This window comes from Somniosus microcephalus, chromosome 6 (assembly GCF_052327205.1).
Source record: "Somniosus microcephalus isolate GS21.2 chromosome 6, FLI_Smic_1.0, whole genome shotgun sequence".
In the NCBI taxonomy this organism is placed as follows: Eukaryota; Metazoa; Chordata; class Chondrichthyes; order Squaliformes; family Somniosidae; genus Somniosus; species Somniosus microcephalus.
The window spans coordinates 200414605-200434265 of record NC_140992.1 but is presented as its reverse complement, the minus strand read 5'-3'; the positions used below and the strand labels follow the sequence as shown (position 1 = coordinate 200434265).

The 19661-nt window shown below is 43.1% G+C and overlaps 1 protein-coding gene across 2 annotated transcripts in view; it reads right to left on the bottom strand.

The window, feature by feature from the left end:
* znrf1 (zinc and ring finger 1) overlaps window positions 1–19661 on the bottom strand; it is a 373364-nt gene that overhangs the window by 23789 nt on the left and 329914 nt on the right. The window contains exon 4 of one of the 2 annotated variants that reach the window (XM_085991192.1): window positions 3801–3898. In XM_085991192.1, the coding sequence (XP_085847318.1) occupies window positions 3841–3898 (58 nt within the window). In that variant the 3' untranslated portion in view covers window positions 3801–3840. Of the gene's footprint in view, window positions 1–3800; window positions 3899–19661 lie in introns of those variants that run through there. The other variant, XR_015078782.1, reaches the window with a different exon arrangement.

Here is a 19661-nt window from a genome sequence, read left to right as displayed (position 1 = left end):
GTATCTCACCACATTAACTCTCCCACCCATTCCCACTCTGCCTTTGGTCTCCTACACTGTTCCAATGAAGCTTAACTTAATCTTCAAGAACAGTATCTCATCTTTCTTCTGGGCAATCTGCAGTCCTCTCATCTGAGCACACATTTCAGGCTTTAGCTACATCATACAAACAATGAGGGACAGGTAAAGACCCTCTGGTCCATCGAGCCTGTCCCACACAATTGCGATACCTTGTGTATCACAATATATACACACCACCCCACCCGAAACCATGTGAGCTCTTGGGAGAGGCAAAAAAAATAAAAAACCCGGTCTAATTTGGGAAAAACTGGGAAATTCCTCTCTGACCCATCTAGCTGATCGAAACTAGTCCAGGAGATCACTCTGGCCCTGAATTCCCTGCAGTACCTACTTTTTGTCAAAGGTGATCTCCACCCCAGTCAGAAACAGATCCAGCTCTTGCTTGAAGGAATTCAGCAAATCAGCATCCACCGCATGAGACGGCAGCCTGTTCCAGAGGTCCACTATTCTCTGGGCAAAGAACCACCTCCTGACTTCTAATCTAGATCTAGTCTTATACAACTTAAATTTGTGACCCCTGGTCCTCTCTAACCTATTTATTTGAAACAAACGGTCAACCGGAACACAATCTATTCCCTTCATTATCTTATAAACCTCAATCAGATCACTAAGTCTACGCTTCTAAAGTGTAAAGTCCCAACTCTTTTAGCCTATCTTGATAATTAAAATGCTTTAGACTGGGAATATACACCCCAACACACTATTTGCTCTAGCTATAGCTTCACGGCATTGCTCATGTACCTTTAAGGATGTATGCACTAGAATGCCCAAATCTCTTTCTATCTCCACTTTCTTTAATGCTTTTCCCTGAAGGGTCTATGAACGCTGAGCATTTGCCCTGCCCACATGCAGAACACTGCACTTATCCAAGTTATGCATCATTTTCCAGTCATGAGCCCAATCTCCCAACACATTAAGATCTGCCTGAAGCAGACAAGCGTCATCTACAGTCCTAATACTAGCACAGATCTTGGTATCATTTGCAAGTTCGCAGATTGTGTCCTCAACAGCTACATCCAGATCATTAATAAAAATAATAAAGAGCAACGGTCCCAACACTGATCCCTGTGGGACAACACTGCTGACCGGTCTCCAAACCGATCTAAATCCATCTATAACTACTTTTGCCTAAGTACTGCCAGCCAGTTCTCAATCCAGCTCAATATATTATGACTAATACCAGAGGCTTCGATCTTAGAGTATTATTTCCATTACTTTCTTCACAGCTGAGTGCTTGTGATGTGGGAGGATCTGTCACTGACCAGGGGAGTGGGGGGTGAAGCAAGCCGACATTTGGGTTGGAGACCCTTTGTTAGAGCAGTGCTAATGGGAGTCTAAGCCCGTGGTGCAGACCTGTTCTTTTTCTCTTCTCGTGACTGGCTGATCATTGTGTTTATATGCATTTTCTGTTTTAATGTCATATCTGTTGCATTTGCAGCTTGATTTTTAAAAAAAAATTTCCTTATAGTCTCACTTCTCTCGTATGCTTCCAACCCCCCCCGCCCCCACTATTTGTAGAATCTTTTGTCCTTCTTACATCACTATCATCTCACTGACCGTTTTTTATATCATCTGAATTTTTTCTATTAAGAAGTCTGCAGATCATTTAACTCGACACCCCTCTAACCTTATGAAAGTGCCCGCCTAACTTCTTAGTCTTCAGTTCTGATGTAGTGGACACACCTAAAATGTCAGAACCAGTCTTTTCTCTTTACAGATGCTGACTGGGCAATTGTGTATTTCCAGCATTTTCTGTTTTTATTTCAGCTTTCCAGCATTTGTAGTTTTTCCTTTTTTGTGCTATAACTACATTGCTTGCTCTGATCCCTGTGGAATGTGGGATGGGCCAGCTCCACGCAGGCATACTCAGACACCTTACTGGGCTCAGAATATGCTGCATCTTCTGCTGACAGAAAGAAAGCCAGCAAGATAGTTAGGTCTTTTCAATGATCAGACACTGAAGCACAGTACAGGAGACCCCCTTAAGTTTTTGTTCTAAAAAGTAAAGGTGGGCTTTGCACCTGCAGCAATACTGCCAGTACAATATGAAAAGATGCAAAACCACCTCTTGGAGGCTGTTTGCCTGACTCTTGATACAAGCCTGCTTTGCCTGCACTGTGCTGCATTTCTGATACTGGGCTGCCAAAAACCACAGTACCAGCATTTAACATGTAACACTACAACCACTGGAGACATAGGACTTTCGTTGAGGCTGGATGTCCCATAGATTCTAGAAATAAGAAATGAAACATCTGTTTGTAAGTCACTGTGCTTGCCCCATATTCCATTGCAAGGCTCAAGCACTTACAGCACACAGTTAAGAGAATACATGTTTCAGTTTTCACAAGGTATGCTGCTTTCTAAAAGTTTTAATTCATGTCTGTTGCAATCTTCTTCACTTTGATCATAATTTCTCAGACTGAATTTATTAAACTGGATTGTAATTGCTGATTAATGCAACAGAATTTTCTTGACTCCACTGCCATTTAATGGCCGTTTCATCCTACAGAGTTGCCTCTCACATCAGGATTGTCATCAGGCAACTATGTAGTAAAAGCGACCCAAGACTTTTGCTGGAGCAAGGTTTTACTCCCTGCCTCCAAATGAAAGTGCCCATGTCATCAAATACATCCAACTTGCACCGACTGCACTTGGTTGCCATTTTGGGTCTGGCCATGGGAGGCCTATCCTCTCAGGTTACCTATGAAGAACAGCAATACACTTTCGGTATCCTGCACGGACTTGCCTCCCCACCCCACCTCCCCGCCCGACATCAGAAAAGGTTTGCAGTCAAATTAGCAAAGTTACAAATGCATTTGAGCATGTGCTGTTACTCATCATCATCAAGTCTGCCCCCCAGTAATAAATGGGGCAAATTCAAAAACTGGCACAATTCTATTGGAAAGAGATCAATAACATTAAACCAATTTGAGTAACACATCATAAATATGTTAAACATATGCCTTTAAATTGGGGCCTGAGAGTCAGATTTGTGTCGGTCTACAACCAGGCATACTGCATATCACGAGTATTTTGTCTTCTCACTAGCATGTTATTTCTGTTGCTGTGCATACCAATAGTGAAGTTTTTTCTTGATGATAACACACCTTTAGGCACTTTTACATTGTGTAAGACTGATAGTGCCGGCTGGGTTCCCTAAATTCAGGCCTTGCATGGCTGATTGCAGGCTAAATGCAAACGTGCAGAGACGTGCCAAGAATGGCTACTGGGGACACCTATTTTTGGTGAATCTTCCTGTCAACTGGTTGTGGTGAGCCCTGGCACTTTTACATTTGGCTTACAGCCTATATGAGTCTGATGCTTGGGGAACCTAGTGTCACAAGCCCAGTTTAAAAGATAACCTTCTGGGTACTGACATGGTCTTTTGGAAGTTATGGGTCCCCAGCAGTGTTTACCCACATGGAGAAGTTTGAGAATCACTGGTGTAAAGCAAATACATGAACCCACTGTTCATTTGTTGTTGCATTGCTGGCAAAGATGAAAAGTGTTTTTCACTTTTTGCCCATGACCATCATCAACTAATCTCGTGTCAGACATAATACAGACCAGCACTTCCCAAGCTTGCTCAAACCTCACCTTCAGAAAAGTGCCCGCTCATATTTACTGGGCCTCTTCGGGCAAAATACTAGCAAACTGAGCAGTTTTTTGGCATATTATTACAGTGCAGCACGGTTTAATTTACAAGTCTGTCTTCTTACCTTTAACAGAAGGCTGTAAGCAGCTGCAGGCCAGCAGAGGTCAGTCTGAAGGGTGTTCTGGACATGATCTGTTCACTTCAAACCATGAATCTATACAGCTGAGGGGAGGGAGGAAAATTTGAATAATTTCAAATGTACAGGTATAACATATAAAACACACTCACAAATGTCTTCAGTAATTGAGAGTGCGCAATATGTTGCACTAAATGCTGGGTTTGGTGTTTCATTGCCAGATAAAAACACAATTACAAAGAGCTTTAAAAAAAATCTAATTTGGTGTCTCAGTGGATATTATCACCAGTGGATCATTATTTAAAACACATTTCCAGTGTCCTTCAGCACAACCACCTGAACAGACAATATGTTGGAAGTTGTCACGTAGCAGTTTTATGCATGTATATATATAGTGATTAAATACCTCTCTTGGGGTTCCTCCATATATATATATTTTTAAATCACAGAAAAACAACTGTTCTAAGGCAGACTTCACAGAAGCAAAGCAGCACCAGGACAAGCTGCCATTGCCACATTAAATCTCAATATTCGGACTTCTCTACAAGTAGGGAAATGGTAGCTTTGAAAAGGAGTACAGCCAGAAGTAAACCAGTTTGAAACTATAACCAGAGGGATAAAACAACTTTTTATTGCCCCCCCCCCCCCCCCACCTGCTAGTACCTGTTCTCCTTCAGCAGTGAGGATATAATAGTCCTGTAGACCCTGGACTTCATTGCTGTTCTGACTGACTGACAGATGATGAGTTTTTATGCAGTAATCCCAGTATTCCCCCACTCGCATCACAGCTGATGTCGTCCTTGACTACACATAGCAGCACCTGCCACTTATTAGAGAAATATACCCGTTGAGGACAGGTTAAGATCAATCTTCAGGTCCAGGCTCAGCTTCAACCTCATGCTGTTGTGAATTGGGGCTCCAAACCTCTTAAAGTTTTATCTGCTCCACTGCCCAAAAGCAATGTTGAGTACAGTAATAGGATCCTACTTTGGATTTACTGCACAAAGTGTTAGCAGTGCAAAATTCCAATTACAGTAACATTTTATTCTAATACAGATCATGTGTCCTACTGGACAGGACAGCCACCTTTTGCAAGATCTGAAAACCAGGCAGGGGTGTGACAAAAGTGGAACCATGGCTCTAGGTCTGAGATTTACTTTGCTGCCAATGAAAAGACATTGAAAACCTTACTTAATAAGCTAATGTCGCCACATCATGAGGCAGAAGTGGGGGAAAATGGACCGTCAGGGTTACCACTCATCTAGCTTTGAATCAACCACTGAGTCAGATTGAAATAGACTAAGCACTACAACAACAACTTTTATTTATATAGCACCTTAAGTAAAAATGTCCCAAGGTGCTGCACAGGAGTATTATAAGACAAAAAATTTGACACCGATCCACATAAGGATAAATTTGAGCAGATGATCAAAAGCTTGGTCAGAGGTAGGTTTTAACGAACGTCTTAAAAGGAGAAAAGAGAGATAGCGAGGCGGACAGGTTTAGGCAGGGAATTCCAGAGCTTAGGGCCTAGGCAACAGAAGGCACGGCCACCAAAGGTTGAGCGATTATAATCAGGGATGCTCAAGAGGGCAGAATTAGAGGAGCGCAGATATCTCGCGGGGGGTTGTGGGGCTGAAGGAGATTACAGCGATGGGGGGGGGGGCGAGGCCACGGAGGGATTTGATAACAAGGGTGAGAATTTTGAAATCGAGGCACTGTTTAACCGGGAGCCAATGTAGGTCAGCGAGCACAGGGGTGATAGGCGAACGGGCCTTGGTGCAAATTAGGACATGGGCAGCTGAGTTTTGGATGACCTCAAGTTTACGTAGGATTGAATGTGGGAGGCCAGCCAGGAGTGCTTTACAATCGTCAAGTCGAGGTAACAAAGGCATGGATGAGGGTTTCAGCAGTGGATGAGCTGAGGCAAGGGTGGAGATGGGCGATGTTACAGAGGATGTCGGACAAGCAGTAGGGGATCTTTGTTATGCTGCGGATATGTGGTCGAAAGCTAATTTCAGGGTCAAATATGACACCAAGGTTGCGAACAGTATGGTTCAGCCTCAGACAGATGTTAGGGAGAGGGATGGAGTCAGTGGCTAGGGAACGGAGTTTGTGGCGGGGACCGAAAACAATGGCTTCGGTCTTCCCAATATATAATTGGAGAAAATATTTGCTCATCCAGAACTGGATGTCGGACAAGCAGTCTGACAATTTAGACACCGAGAGAAGAGGTAGAGCTGGGTGTCGTCAGCGTACATGTGGAAACTGACGCTGTGTTTTTGGATGATGTCACCAGCTTGGATTTATGTTTAAAGCAGCATAAATATATTTCTTTATATTTATAAAAAAAGGTTCAAGAACATAAGAAAGCATGGAATGAGAAAAAGCAATTTTTCCACAAACCATGTACAATCTACGGGATCATGGATTTGACTTCATTTAATCGCAGAGGAAAAGGCTATATAAATATCCCTGGCAAGTAACACTTCAGAATATTCATTCATATCCATATTTCCATTTTTCAACCCTGGCCTGCTGTTTTCCCACAGACAACATCCCATCCCTGCCAGCAGTATCGGCGCCCGTGTCCCATGTAGTGTCTGATCATCTCAATCTATACTTTTTACTACAACTTCCCATCCAGTTTACAACCAGCTATGTACCCAGCTCCTTTTGAGAAGTTAAATTAACACAGTAGTAACATCTTTTCTAGGGAGACTTCCATATATCCACATGTGTACGCATGTTGAGAGGGTGGGAAAGTATTCTAACTGCCAGTTTTGCTTGAGGTTGGTTAATTTTAAACCTGCATCCTAAAATTGTGTTCTAAGTCTAAATTAAAAGGCAACTTACATCTACATCGCTTGTGCCTCTCAGTATTTTAAAGACCTACATATTGTCCCCATCGGTCAATCTGCTTTTCTCCAATGAAAGCAAATTCAATCCTGCAAGTCTATTCTAAATCTCAAATTCAACTTGGTCACTCTCCTGTGAACCATCTGTTGCATCAATGTTATTCTGAAAGCTAGGTGCTCTACAATATTTAATTCAATGTAGAGAATTGTGAGGTAAAACATTTTGGAAGAACAGGGAAAGGAATTACACATTAAACAGTAAGATTTCAAATGCAGAAGAAGAGGGACCTTGGTGTGCAGATACACAGGTCATTAAATGTGTCGGTGCAAGGAGATAAGGGCATAAAAAGGCAAATAGAATCCTTGGTTTTATATTTAGAGGCATAGAATAAAAAAGCAATGTTGAACTTGTACAAGGCCTTAATTAGGCTGCAACTGCAGTATTGTGTACAGTTTTGGGCAACCCACTGTAGGAAGAATATAAAAGTTATAGAAGAGCCACAGCATAGATTCATTAGGACGTTATCAAAGATAAAGGATTAGAGTTATGGAGAACTGAGAAGATGGGCCTTTTTCACTCGAGCTGAGAAAGTTGAGGGATGATCCAATAAGAAGTCTTCAAGATAATGAAAGAAAGAGACAAAGAAAGAGAAAGATAGGAGAAAGAAAAAGAAAAAGAGAAACAAAAAAAGACCTTTCAAGACCGCAGGGTGTCCCAAAGCGCTTTACAGCCAATGAAGTACTTTTGAAGAGTAGTCTCTGTCGTAATGTAGGAAACTCGGCAGCCAATTTGCACACAGCAAGGTCCCACAAGCGGGTAAATGAGATAATGACCACATCATCTGTTTTAGTGATGTTGGTTGAGGGATAAATACGGCACCTCTGACAGTACAGCACTCCATCAATACTGCAGTGGAGTGTCAGCCTGGATTATGCGCTCAAGTCTCTAGAATGGGATTTGAATCCACAGCCTTCTGACTTAAAGGCGAGAGTGCTACCACTGAGCCACGGCTGACACCCAAGGGTCTTGTTAGGATTTTAAAGGTTGGTTGGTAAGATGGTAAAGAAATGTGTACCAATTTAAGATAATCACACAAAATATTAAAGGGGAGACTTGGTAAATTTCTTTACAGAGGGTAGTTGTTAAAGTTACAAGTACTTTCAAAAGGGAATTGGTTGCTTGAAAGAGGAATATTAAAAGTTATGGGAGCTTATGTTGAGTATCAGCCTTGGCTTAGTGGTAGCATTCTCACCTCTGAGTCAGAAGGTTGAGAGTTCAAGCCCTACTCCAGAAGCCTGAGTACATAATCTCGACTGAGATTTCAGTGCAGGACTGAGGGAGCGCTGGAGGGTGAGACGTTAAACCGAGGCCCCGTCAGCCTGCTCAGGTGGATGTAAAAGATCCCATGGCACTATTTGAAGAATAATAAGGGAGTTCGGTGTCCTGGCCAACATTCATCCCGTAACTTACATCTCAAACAGATTATCTGATCTTTATCTCTTTGCTGTTAATGGGACCTTGCTGTGCACGAACTGCTGCATTTCCTTACATTGCAGCAGTGACTGAACTTCAAAAGTACTTCATTGACTTTGAAACACTTTGGGATGTCCTGAAGTCATGAATGGCACTATATAAATACAAGTTCTTTATTTCTTTCATCTGGAGAAAAATATCAACGTATGGTGTTTGTGCTGTAACATCCTATAATTCTATTCAACACGTGGTCTCACCTGTGATGTATGTGAGTTTATAATAATTTCCTTCGACCTGAAAAAAGATTGTTAAATCTTTGCTGATAATTATTCCCATAATGTCTTGTTAATTATGCAAACATTTAATAGTAATTTGCTATGGCAATGTCAACATTACAGTGGTTCAAACAAAGTGCAGTATAATGCACAGCTATGGCCTTCAGCATTATGGCTTCATTTAAACAACAATAACAACTTGTATTTATACAGCACCTTTAACACAGTAAAACATCCCATGGCACTTCACAGGAGTATTAGAAGACAAACAATTTTACACTGAGCCACATAACGAGAAATTAGGGCAGATGACCAAAAGCTTGGTCAAAGAGGTAGGTTTTAAGGAGCGTCTTAAAAGAGGAAAGAGAGGTAGAGAGGGGGAAGAGGTTTAGGCAGGGAATTTCAGAGCTTAGGGCCTAGGCAACAGAAGGCACGGCCACCAATGGTTGAGCGATTATACTCAGGGATACAAAGAGGGCAGAATTAGAGGAGCGCCGATATCTCGGGGGGGGGGGGGGGGGTGGTTGTGGGGCTGGATGAGATTACAGAGTTAGGGAGGGGTGAGGCCATGGAGGGATTTGAAAACAAGGATGAGAATTTTGAAACTGAGACGTTGCTTAACCGGGAGCCAGTGTAGGTCAGCGAGCAAAGGGGTGATGGGTGAACGGGACTTGGTGCAAATTAGGACATGGGCAGCCGAGTTTTGGATCACCTCAAGTTTACGTAGGGTAGAACGTGGGACGCCAGCCAGGAGTGCGTTTAAATAGTCAAGTCTAGAGGTAACAAAGGCATGGATGAGGGTTTCAGCAGCGGATGAGCTAAGGCAAGGGCGGAGACGAGCGATGTTACGGAGGTGAAAATAGGCAGTCTTAGTTATGCCGTGGATGTGTGGTTGGAAGCTCATTTCAGGGTCAAATATGACACCAATGTTGCGAACAGTGTGGTTCAGCCTCAGACAGATGTTAGGGAGTGGGATGGAGTCAGTGGCTCGGGAACGGAGTTGTGGTGGGGACCGAAAACAATGGCTTTGGTCTTCCCAATATTTCATTGGAGAACATTTCTGCTCATCCAGAACTGGATGTCGGACAAGAAGTCTGACCATTTAGAGACCGTGGAGGGGTCGGGAGAAGTGGTGGTGAGGTAAAGCTGGGTGTCGTCAGCGCACATGTGGAAACTGACGTTATGTTTTCGGATGGTGTCATCAAGGGGCAGCATGTAGATGATAAATAGGAGGGGGCCTTGGGGGACACCAGAAGTAACGATGCAGGAGAGGGAAGAGAAGCCGTTGCAGGTGATTTTCTGGATACGATTAGACAGATAAGAATGGAACCAGGTGAGAGCAGTCCCACCCAGCTGGACGATGGTGGCGAGGCGTTGCAGAAGGATGGAGTGGTCAACCATGTCAAAGGCTGCAGACAAGTCAAGAAAGACGAGGAGGGATAGTTTACCTTTGTCACAGTCACAAAGGATGTCATTTGTGACTTTGTTGAGAGCCGTTTCGGTACTGCGGCAGGGGCGGAGACGTGATTGGAAGGATTCAAACATGGAGTTGCGGGAAAGATGCCCACGGATTTGGGAGGCAACAACATGTACAAGGACTTGAGAGGAAAAGGAGGTTGGATATGGGGCATAGTTTGCAAGGATGGAGGGAGTCAAGTGTTTTTTTCGAGGAGAGGGGTGACGACAGCAGATTTGAAGGAGAGGGGGATAGTACCTGAGGAGAGAGAACCGCAAACCAGAAAAGGAAGTTGGGTGGTCAGCAGTTTGGTCGGAATAGGGTTGAGGAAGCAGGAAGTGGGTCTCATGGACAACATGAGCACGGAGAGGTCATGAGGGGAGATCGGAGAGAAACTGGAGAAATATATGAGTTCAGGGCTAGGGGAGGGGGGAACCTTAGAGGACGTTTGGCCCAATGGACTCGGGGGAAGGAAGGCAAGTGGCAGAGGCAGCTGAACGGATGGTCTCAATCTTAGAGACAAAGAAGTCTATGAGCTCTTCACACCTGCTGTCAGAGGGGAGGGTGGAGACGACAGGGGAAGAGGGGTTTACGAAGACTGTTAGCAGTAAAGAACAGAAGCTGGGGTTTATCTTTGCATTCCAGAATGATTTTGGAATAGTGAGCAATTTTGGCAGATGAGAGCAGAACCCGATAATGTTTTAAGTGGTCCAGCCAGATCTGGTGGTGAATGGCTAAACCAGTTGCCCGCCATAGCGGTTTCATGTGGTATTGTGCTATGCTGGTTGAAGGTACTGCTGACTGTTAAGTTCACAACTGTGATCCTTACATCAAGATATATTGTGAAAAATGTGGCATTTAATCTAGCGGTGGTATTTGTGAGAAGTTTTCATAGGGTGCATACAGGGGGGGAAGAGAAGGTGGGCCACAAGAGTGGTATTTTGGGGGGGGGGGGGGGGGGGGGAAGAGAGAGAGAGAGTAGTGTGGCCACAACAGTGGTAATACAGCAGGTTCAGCTAAAAATAAGCTTCCCTTCACTCAAGAATACAAAAAAAATCAAACTTATGATCAGAACAATTGCAGTTCTTTAATAAAATTCAGGAAGTACATACGCATCAGGATTCAAATCTACACAAAACTGTTCCATAAAACAATTTTTTAAATTTAACCAAAATTTATACCTTTTGAGCATAAAGTTTGTTCTGAGATCAAATGTTAGCCTGGACAACATTTACCTCTACATCACCTCTCTTGAGCCCTCCTCTGCCTCTGCAGTATTAGGCTGCTCGTCAGACACACAGTCTTGGATGAGTATGTTTCCTCCAGAGAAGACCAAGGCCGTGTCGTCAGCCTGAGCATAAACTCTGCTCCCTTGCTACTGATTACATTCTCCACCACCCCACATCCCTGGCCACACTCTGAGACTGAACCAAACTGTTTGCAACCTTAGAGACCTGTTTGACCCAGAATCCTCTCCATCACAAAGACCACTTGCTTCCTTCATTTGTCTCGGCCCGACCTCAACCCCTCTACCATTGAAACCATTATACTTTCCTTTACCACTTCCAGATTTGCCTACTCAACCCTTGGGGGCCTCCAACCACAGACTTCAATTTGTCCAAAACTCTGCTGCACGTATCCTACATACGAATTAGGAGCAGACCACTCGGCCCCTCGAGCCTGCTCCGCCATTCAATGAGATCATGGCTGATCCTGTCTCTCACTAAGTCCCACGCACCCAGAGCTCCAGTTCTCACTAAGCTGCATTGACTCCCCATCCCAACCACACCAAGTTTAAAATACTCATCCTTATTTTTGAGTCTATCTGTGGCCTCACCACACCCTATCTCCATGAATACTTCAGAGCTACAACAGCCAGTATTTTCCCCTTTCCTTTATTGAATCACAATACGCATTATGCTACAACCAGGTGGAAGTACAGACAGTCTGAGTGATATTGGTAGCAGCAAAAATGTCTCTTGTCATCAAACAATGGTGGTTCTCACTGTTGCAACCATAGTCTTCACAACTTACACTATTTGCAGTTATATAGCACCTTATCACATTGAAATGCCTTAAAAAGTGCTTCACTCAATGAATTACTTGGAGTGCAGTGACTTGTGTAGGTAAAAGTGACAGCCATTCTGCACCAGAAGCATCCCATAAACAGGAATGATCTGAATGACCTGATTTTCCAGGGGTTATCTTCATACTTCTATGGACTCAGCCTGGAAGCAAGGTCTTCAAGAAATAGCAACAGTAATAATGAGGCAGTTAGGTTTGGGCATATGTAATCAGATCTGATCCAATAAGATTAACACATAGGGAAAATGCTGGTCAAAATGACAGTTGGCTATAGGATACTGACTATTAAAAGCAGCAGCATTGCAGTTCACATATTACATCTCAAACTTCCATTTGAAAACAGGAAACCAAGTGACAATGCTAATCTTCCAATTTTAAATCAGGATAAAAACACACTCATTTTTTCCAAGATGCTTGGTTATAAATACTCATCTATTTTATGGACTGAGACTGGACATCTGCAGTGCAGTGCTACCTATGTATATTGCATCAGTGTAGGCTTACAGATTTAGCACATTATTACGCAGGGGAGTTGTAAGAACAGAGCAGTATATTACACAATGAAGCATATGGGCAAAACCATGGATTGTAGCTCCTTATTGACCTATATAAGCAATGTTTTAAAAATAAAATCTACAAAGTAAGCTAACAGATGTAGTGAACTGTACTTACAATATTATGTTACTTTGGTAAAACATTCACGTAAACACTCTGCATTGAGATTTAACTGTGACAAAGGTTTGGAAAAATATTTCTGCTGCTATGTCTATAATGTATTAAACACTTCACAATGTTTGGCTTTAAAAAAGGTCCCACATTAGTCAGCCAATTTTATGGAGGTAAGTTCAGCACACCAGGCACACCTCCCTCTCCCCAACAGCTCATTGGGTCACCGTGTCATATGGCAGGGCCATAAGGAAGGTCAAAGGCTTAATCCCTGATCTGTGCTGAGTTAGCCTATTTCAGGCAGATGATACAGGTCTTTTATAGGAGGCAAACGCTTTCTATAAAGATTTTATTTCCTATATATTAATGGTATCAGATCTTGGAAAAGATCTGCAATAACTGACTATTTTGGCCTATATAAACAATGTTTTTAATACACTGAAACACCAGGTTTGTACAGTCACAGGTGTTAATCATCAGGTCCTTGCTTAAGAGATGGCATCAGGTGACATAATTAACTTGTGACTATGCACTTTATCCTCAATTAGAATACTGGTAGTGTCTCTGAAGTCAAACTTGATAGAAAATAACATGGCACGAAAGGACTTGAGCCTCAATTCCCCCCTACTCAAAAGACAAGTTTTAGCTACTACATTATGAACACTCTCACTTTAGGACTTTCTCTTCATGTTGCAGCTCATTTTGCAGGGCAGGATACAGGGCTTACTTTAACGTCAACTGCTATCGCGTTGAATCTAAACTGTCAGACTTTGGCCTGAGATTTTTAGCTATTCTTTTGTCCTATATGTAATAGAAATCAGAGCACGTTTGTGAATTTTACACAGAATTCACACAATCCACCACAACTTCCCTTGTTTCTACCTCTAAAGTAAAATGCCCCAGATATCTTCCACCTAGAAGGACAATGGCAGCAGGCGTATGGAAACACCATCACCTTCAAGTTCCCCTCCAAGTCACACACCATCTTGACTTGGAAATATATCGCCGATCCTTCATCGTCACTGGGTCAAAATCCTGGAACTCCCTCCCTAACAGCACTGTGGGAGTACCTTCACCACACGGACTGCAGCGGTTCAAGAAGGTGGCTCACCACTACCTTCTCAAGGGCAATTAGGGATGGGTAATAAATGCTGGCCCTGCCAGCCCACATCCCATGAACAAATAAAAAAAATATGGGAATTACTGTTCCAGAGACAAGTATTCGTTCACTTTGTCATCTTCCAAAACTTTGTCTACCTGAGCCTAAATGAGTGTGAAAGATCATTCCTCCACTGCCCACATCCCCACACCCCACCACCAGCTGTCAGTTATAAAATAATCAGGTGACACCCACAGGACACAATATTTAAATATACTAAAGTTGGCCACATGCAAAATTAGCTCTGGGAATTTACCAGCTTATTGTTGTTATTCTGCTTGTTACTCAAGCTGGAAAGAAATATGTGCTGTAACTATGTAAAGTGAAAACATCAGCTAAATATTGTTTTATTTTTGAGAGTTTTTTTTTAAACAAGAGTATTTATTCTTTCCCCTCAAGACACACAAACTTGTACCAGATGTTAGTTAGGCTGCAGTTGGAGCGCATAAGCAGTTTTGGGACAGATATAAAAGCAATAGAAAAGGTGCAGTGTAGATTCACCAGGATCTTACCAGGTATGAGAGGTTACAGTTAGGAAGAGAGACATGCAAAGGTAACACTTATTCACTAGGCTGAGATGGTTAAAGAGTGACCCGATGGAGATTTTCCAAGATTATGAAGTGTTACAAAAAGGTAAATAGTGATAAATTGTTTCCACTGATCAGCGGAAAGGTAATGAGAAGTGACAAATTTAAGATAATCACAAAAAAGGAAGTTAGAACAAAAATTATTTACATGGAGGGAAGTTAGAATGTGGAATTCTCTGCCACAAACCACTGTTTGAAATAGAGTCTATTGATTCTTTCTGCATGCTGAAGTAACAATGATTTCTTCCCTTCCACCCCAGACACATTTTGGGTCCCAACTAGAACACAAAACAGAAAGGGTAATTAAATAACTCTTTCCCCACAATCTGCTTTAATACCCAAACACCGTGACAAAATTTCATTTATTTCATATTGGCCCAGTATCACTCTGCTGTTCCATCATTACACGATATGCACTTCTCTCAAGTACTTTAGGCATGTGTTTTATGTGTCATCCAAATAGTGGGAATAATGAATATGTGCATTATCAGGTTGCTAGTAGTCACACTTACTGCTTTTTGTAGACATTTGCAAAAATGTTTATATAGTGTAAGCTTTCTCCAGTGGCAGTGTCAAAATGTAATGGTTCAAGAATTACCTACAAAAATCTTCTGTCTATATTTCACTCGCCTCGAGGGGGCATGGAACAGAAGCAAAAGCAAACTGATGTATGAAATTGTGAATAAGGGCTAATGCAAGGCTCAGGATCTTCCTTTGTCATGTGCCACATATCATGCAACTCTCTACCCAAATCAACATTCAGAGCCCTTAAGTATCTGCTCATTTTAAACTTTTCATTCATCTCAATCCTCTGTGGACCACAATAGAATTTTGTACAGCAGTAAAAACATACTGCAAGATTAGAATTTTACATTTTTATCTATTCCCATCGGCCATAGTTATGAATTGATATAATCAGTGACACATGTCTACATACCCAGTTCTCCAGCTATACTGTAGTTTAAAAAAAGCACTAGCCTGAAATTCCACAGGGATTTTCCAGTCTACTGCAGCAACTTTGGCATCAGACTGGGAGAACTCCCACAGAACTTCATGGCCACGGTCTTTAAGCCATTTTAAATGTTCTATGAACGGTCATTTTATTGTTTAATTTCGCTCTTAGTTTTATATTTGCTTCCCTCCACTCCACGCAATCATTGACAACAACAGTGGGTTGCCCATCTGTTCTCAGGCCTCCACCGCTAGCAATTCATAAGGAAATACATAGGGCAGGATTTTCATTGGGCTGTGGAGGCGGGATTGGAGGCTTGTGGGGGGTTAAAATCCTGAAATTGGGGGTCCCGAACCCACCCCGCACCCAACCCGCCTCCATGCCAGTTTCAAAGGAGGCGGGAACCCGCCCCGCACTGGGACCCGCCTCCCCGAGGCGGGAAGGGGATTAGTGCCAATTAACTGCCTGTTAACAGGTAGTTAACAGGCAGTTTTTAGCCTAATCCCTATTGTTAATGTTGAAGTGTGGGATTCCCGACGGCTCCAAACCACGCCAAGTTAGAGGAGGCGGAACGTCGGGATGAAGGGCTTAGAGGGGTCGAGATGTCCGGTGTTCAGCTGAGTGATGGGTGCATGAGTGCAAAGGTAAGTGTATTTGGTGTGTGTATAAAGTGTTTAAAGTTCTACTAACCTTTACTTACCTTTACAGCCTTCCTTCCTTCAGGTCTCAGGAGTCCCTCACCTCACCGGCACAGAATGGTTGCGAGCTGTCAAAAATTGCAGCATTCAGCTTTCTGTTCCGGGGAGATCTCCAAGTTAATTCCTTTCTCTCAGGCTGATTTAGAGTACAGATTGTCAGTGTTTGACAGTTTCAAACAGCTGTGAAACGCTGATATTTCATCTGTCAAAAGGTCTTGACAGATGAAATATCAATCTGTGACGTCACCTGTTGCCGGCTGGCCCTTAATTGGCCTGCTGAGCCCGCTGGGCGGGCTCAACAAGGTCAATCAAGTCAAAATCACGTGGGTTGGCTAGAACTCGATGGAGGCGGGATTACAACCCCGAAAATTGTAGTCCCGCCTCCTACCCGACTCCTCAATGAAAACCCAGCCCATAGTCTTTGCTCTGGCTCCTTGCCCGAGTGAACAAAGGTCTGAAAGGCACCACAAGCCTGCATTCTACCACTTGTATGCTACAGGTTCTGAGCGCTGTCACTACAGCGTCTAAGTGAAAGGATTCACATATTTTACACTCAGTTCTAACTATTCCATATCTTTAAGGAATACAATTTTAAGTGGGAAGTTACGAAAAGTGCACTCTGATCTCATACAGAGAAGTTATTCTGACAAATTGTCACATAATCAAGGTGTCAGCCTTCTCACCTCCGAGTCAAAGTTGTGGGTTCACTCCAGATACATGATCGCATAATCCAGGCTGACACTTCAGAGCAGTACTGAGGGAGTGCTACACTGTCCGAGATGGCGTCTTTCAGATGAGACGTTGAACAGAGGCCCTGTTTTTCCTCTCAGGTGAGCGTAAAAGATCCCACGGCACTATTCGAAGAAGAGCAGGAGAATTCTCCCCGGTGTCCTGATCAACATTTATAGCTCAACCAACACCACCAAAAACAGACTCTGAGCATTTATTTCATTGCTGTTTATGGGATCTTGCTGCCCACAAACTGGCTGCCACATTTCACTACATTACAACAGTGACTACACTTCAGAAGTATTTAATTGGCTGTGAAGTGCATTGGAAGATCTGGGGGGGGTGGGGGGAGGTCGTGAAAGGAGCTATATAATTGTTGCAAAATCTTTCTTTAGAATCCTAAAGATTGCTGGTGTCTGTCAGTGACCTTCTATTTCAGTGTTTGCATTTTAGAACTGCTAGTTCGAGGCAGCCTAGGGTAGAAGTCACTTGTTTAGAACTCACTGGTGTGAGGTCATGAATAACGAGCATTGTCCAAAGTCCACCATTCCCATTCATATCATTTGAGCAGGACTCCCAATGTGGTATCAGGGGACCTTTATACAAAATGTCTGCTGACAGGCTGTCCTTAACTAGCTATTGTAAAGCATAAAACATGCCAACAATTGCAACTAAGAACAGGCATCACAGGAAAGCTGTACTTCAAATCTGCGCCACTCAGGAACAAACTGTCCAACTTGGTAGATAGAATGGCCACTTTTTTATTAATGCAAGTTAACTGAATAAGGACTGGCTAACAGCATTTATTTAATTAAACCACCACAAAATTGTAATGTTTTCAGACTTTTTAAAGTTATTTTTAAGGTATGTTTTAATTTTTGACAGTCTAAAAGGGAACATTTAAAATTGCACAGGAACATTTCAGAAGTTGGGAGCCCCCAAGAAGACAAGGATGTCTAAAAATATCACCCTTTATTGATGGCTCCATAGAATACACTTCTTCATTTTCTTTAAAGGCAACAATTAGTGTTGCGAAGAGGTGGAAAGTTTCCGGTAAATTTCCGGAAATTTTCCAGGGGAAGTTTAGCTTGGGAATTTTACGTTTACCGTTGGATGTGTGGAAGCATTTTACCCCAGGCATTAAAGATGGAAAGACTGTGTACATGTGCAAACACTGTACAAAGCCATATGTAAAGAATGCCACAAAGATGCAGCAGCATTTATCCAAACGCAACAACTTCACTCAAAGCTCACAGCAGTCAGCCCAGAGTTCCTCTGCTTCCATTCAAGAAGATGATGGTTCACATTCAGCATCAGGCTCATCATCAGCAACTCCTGGCCCAGTTGAAAGGTTCTTTGATACAATGGATAACCATAGCCAGAAGAATGCAGATGAGTGCCTTGCTCGAGCTGTATATGCGACAGGCTCACCCCTCATGCTCACAGCCAATGTGTACTGGAAGAGATTTTTCAATGTTATTCGCCCTGCATACTGTCCTCCCACCAGACATGCTTTGTCTACTTATTTGCTGGAGGCGGAATATAACAGAGTCCAAGGAAAGCTCAAAGAAATGATACAGATGGCAGACTGTGTTGCAGTTATCTCAGATGGGTGGTCAAATGTACGAGGGGAGGGCATCATAAACTACATCATCTCCACTCCTCTCCCAGTGTTCTTCAAGAGCACAGACACAAAGGACAACAGGCACACAGGCACATACATTGCTGATGAGCTGAAAGCGGTCATCAACGATCTTGGATCACAAAAGGTCTTTGCAGTAGTTACTGACAATGCTGCGAATATGAAAGCTGCTTGGGCTCAAGTGGAGGAGGCCTACCCTCATATTATGTCTATTGGGTGCGCAGCTCATGGGCTCAACCTGCTCCTCAAGGACATCATGGGTTTGAGAACCGTGGAAACGCTGTACAAGAGAACCAAGCAAGTTGTTAAGTATGTCAGGGGAAACAGGTAGTTGCAGCAACCTACAACTCCAAACAAACGACAAAGAACAAAAACACCACACTGAAGCTGCCCAGCAACACTAGATGAGGTGGCATTGTCATAATGTACAACAGCCTTCTGGAGGGTAAGGAGTCGCTGCAAGAAATGGCAATATCCCAGTCTGGGGATATGGAAATCACCATCAAGAAAATACTGCTGGATGATGTGTTTTGGGAGAGAGTGGTTAGCAGCCTTAAACTACTCTCACCAGTAGCATCTGCAATTGCTCAGACTGAAGGAGATGATGCTGTCTTGTCAGATGTTCTCAGGCTTTTTGCTGATTTAAAAAAACAAATCAGCATTGCCCTACCCACATCCCTGCAGCTCAAAGCAGAGGAGAAGGCAACTGTTCAATTCATACAGACGCGTCAAGAATTTTGTGTCAAGCCGATTCATGCTGCAGCATACATGCTGGACCCAAAGCAAGTTGGAAAACCAATACTTTCTGGAGAACAGATCAACAGCGCTTGGTGTGATTTCTACCCTCTCACACCACCTCAATCTGGATGTGGGCAAAGTTCTGGGAAGTCTGGCAAAGTTCTCTACCAAGCAAGGTCTTTGGAATGGGGACGGAATATGGGAATCATGCAAGCATATCAGTGCACATACCTGGTGGAAGGGACTTTGTGCATCTGAGGCCCTGTCACCCATTGCATCGGTGATAATCCAAATCCCACCTTCATCAGCGACCTCTGAACGAAACTGGTCACTTTTTGGGAATACGCATACAAAGGTGCGCAACAGGCTGACTAACAAGAGAGTGGAGAAACTGGTGGCTATCTGGGCGAACCTACAACTTATTGAGCCAGATACAGAAGTGTCCACCACACAGCTAGACACTGACACAGAGGAGGAAATGGACACGTCAGAGCCAGAGTCAGAGAATCAGGAGGAGCAATGATGAGTAG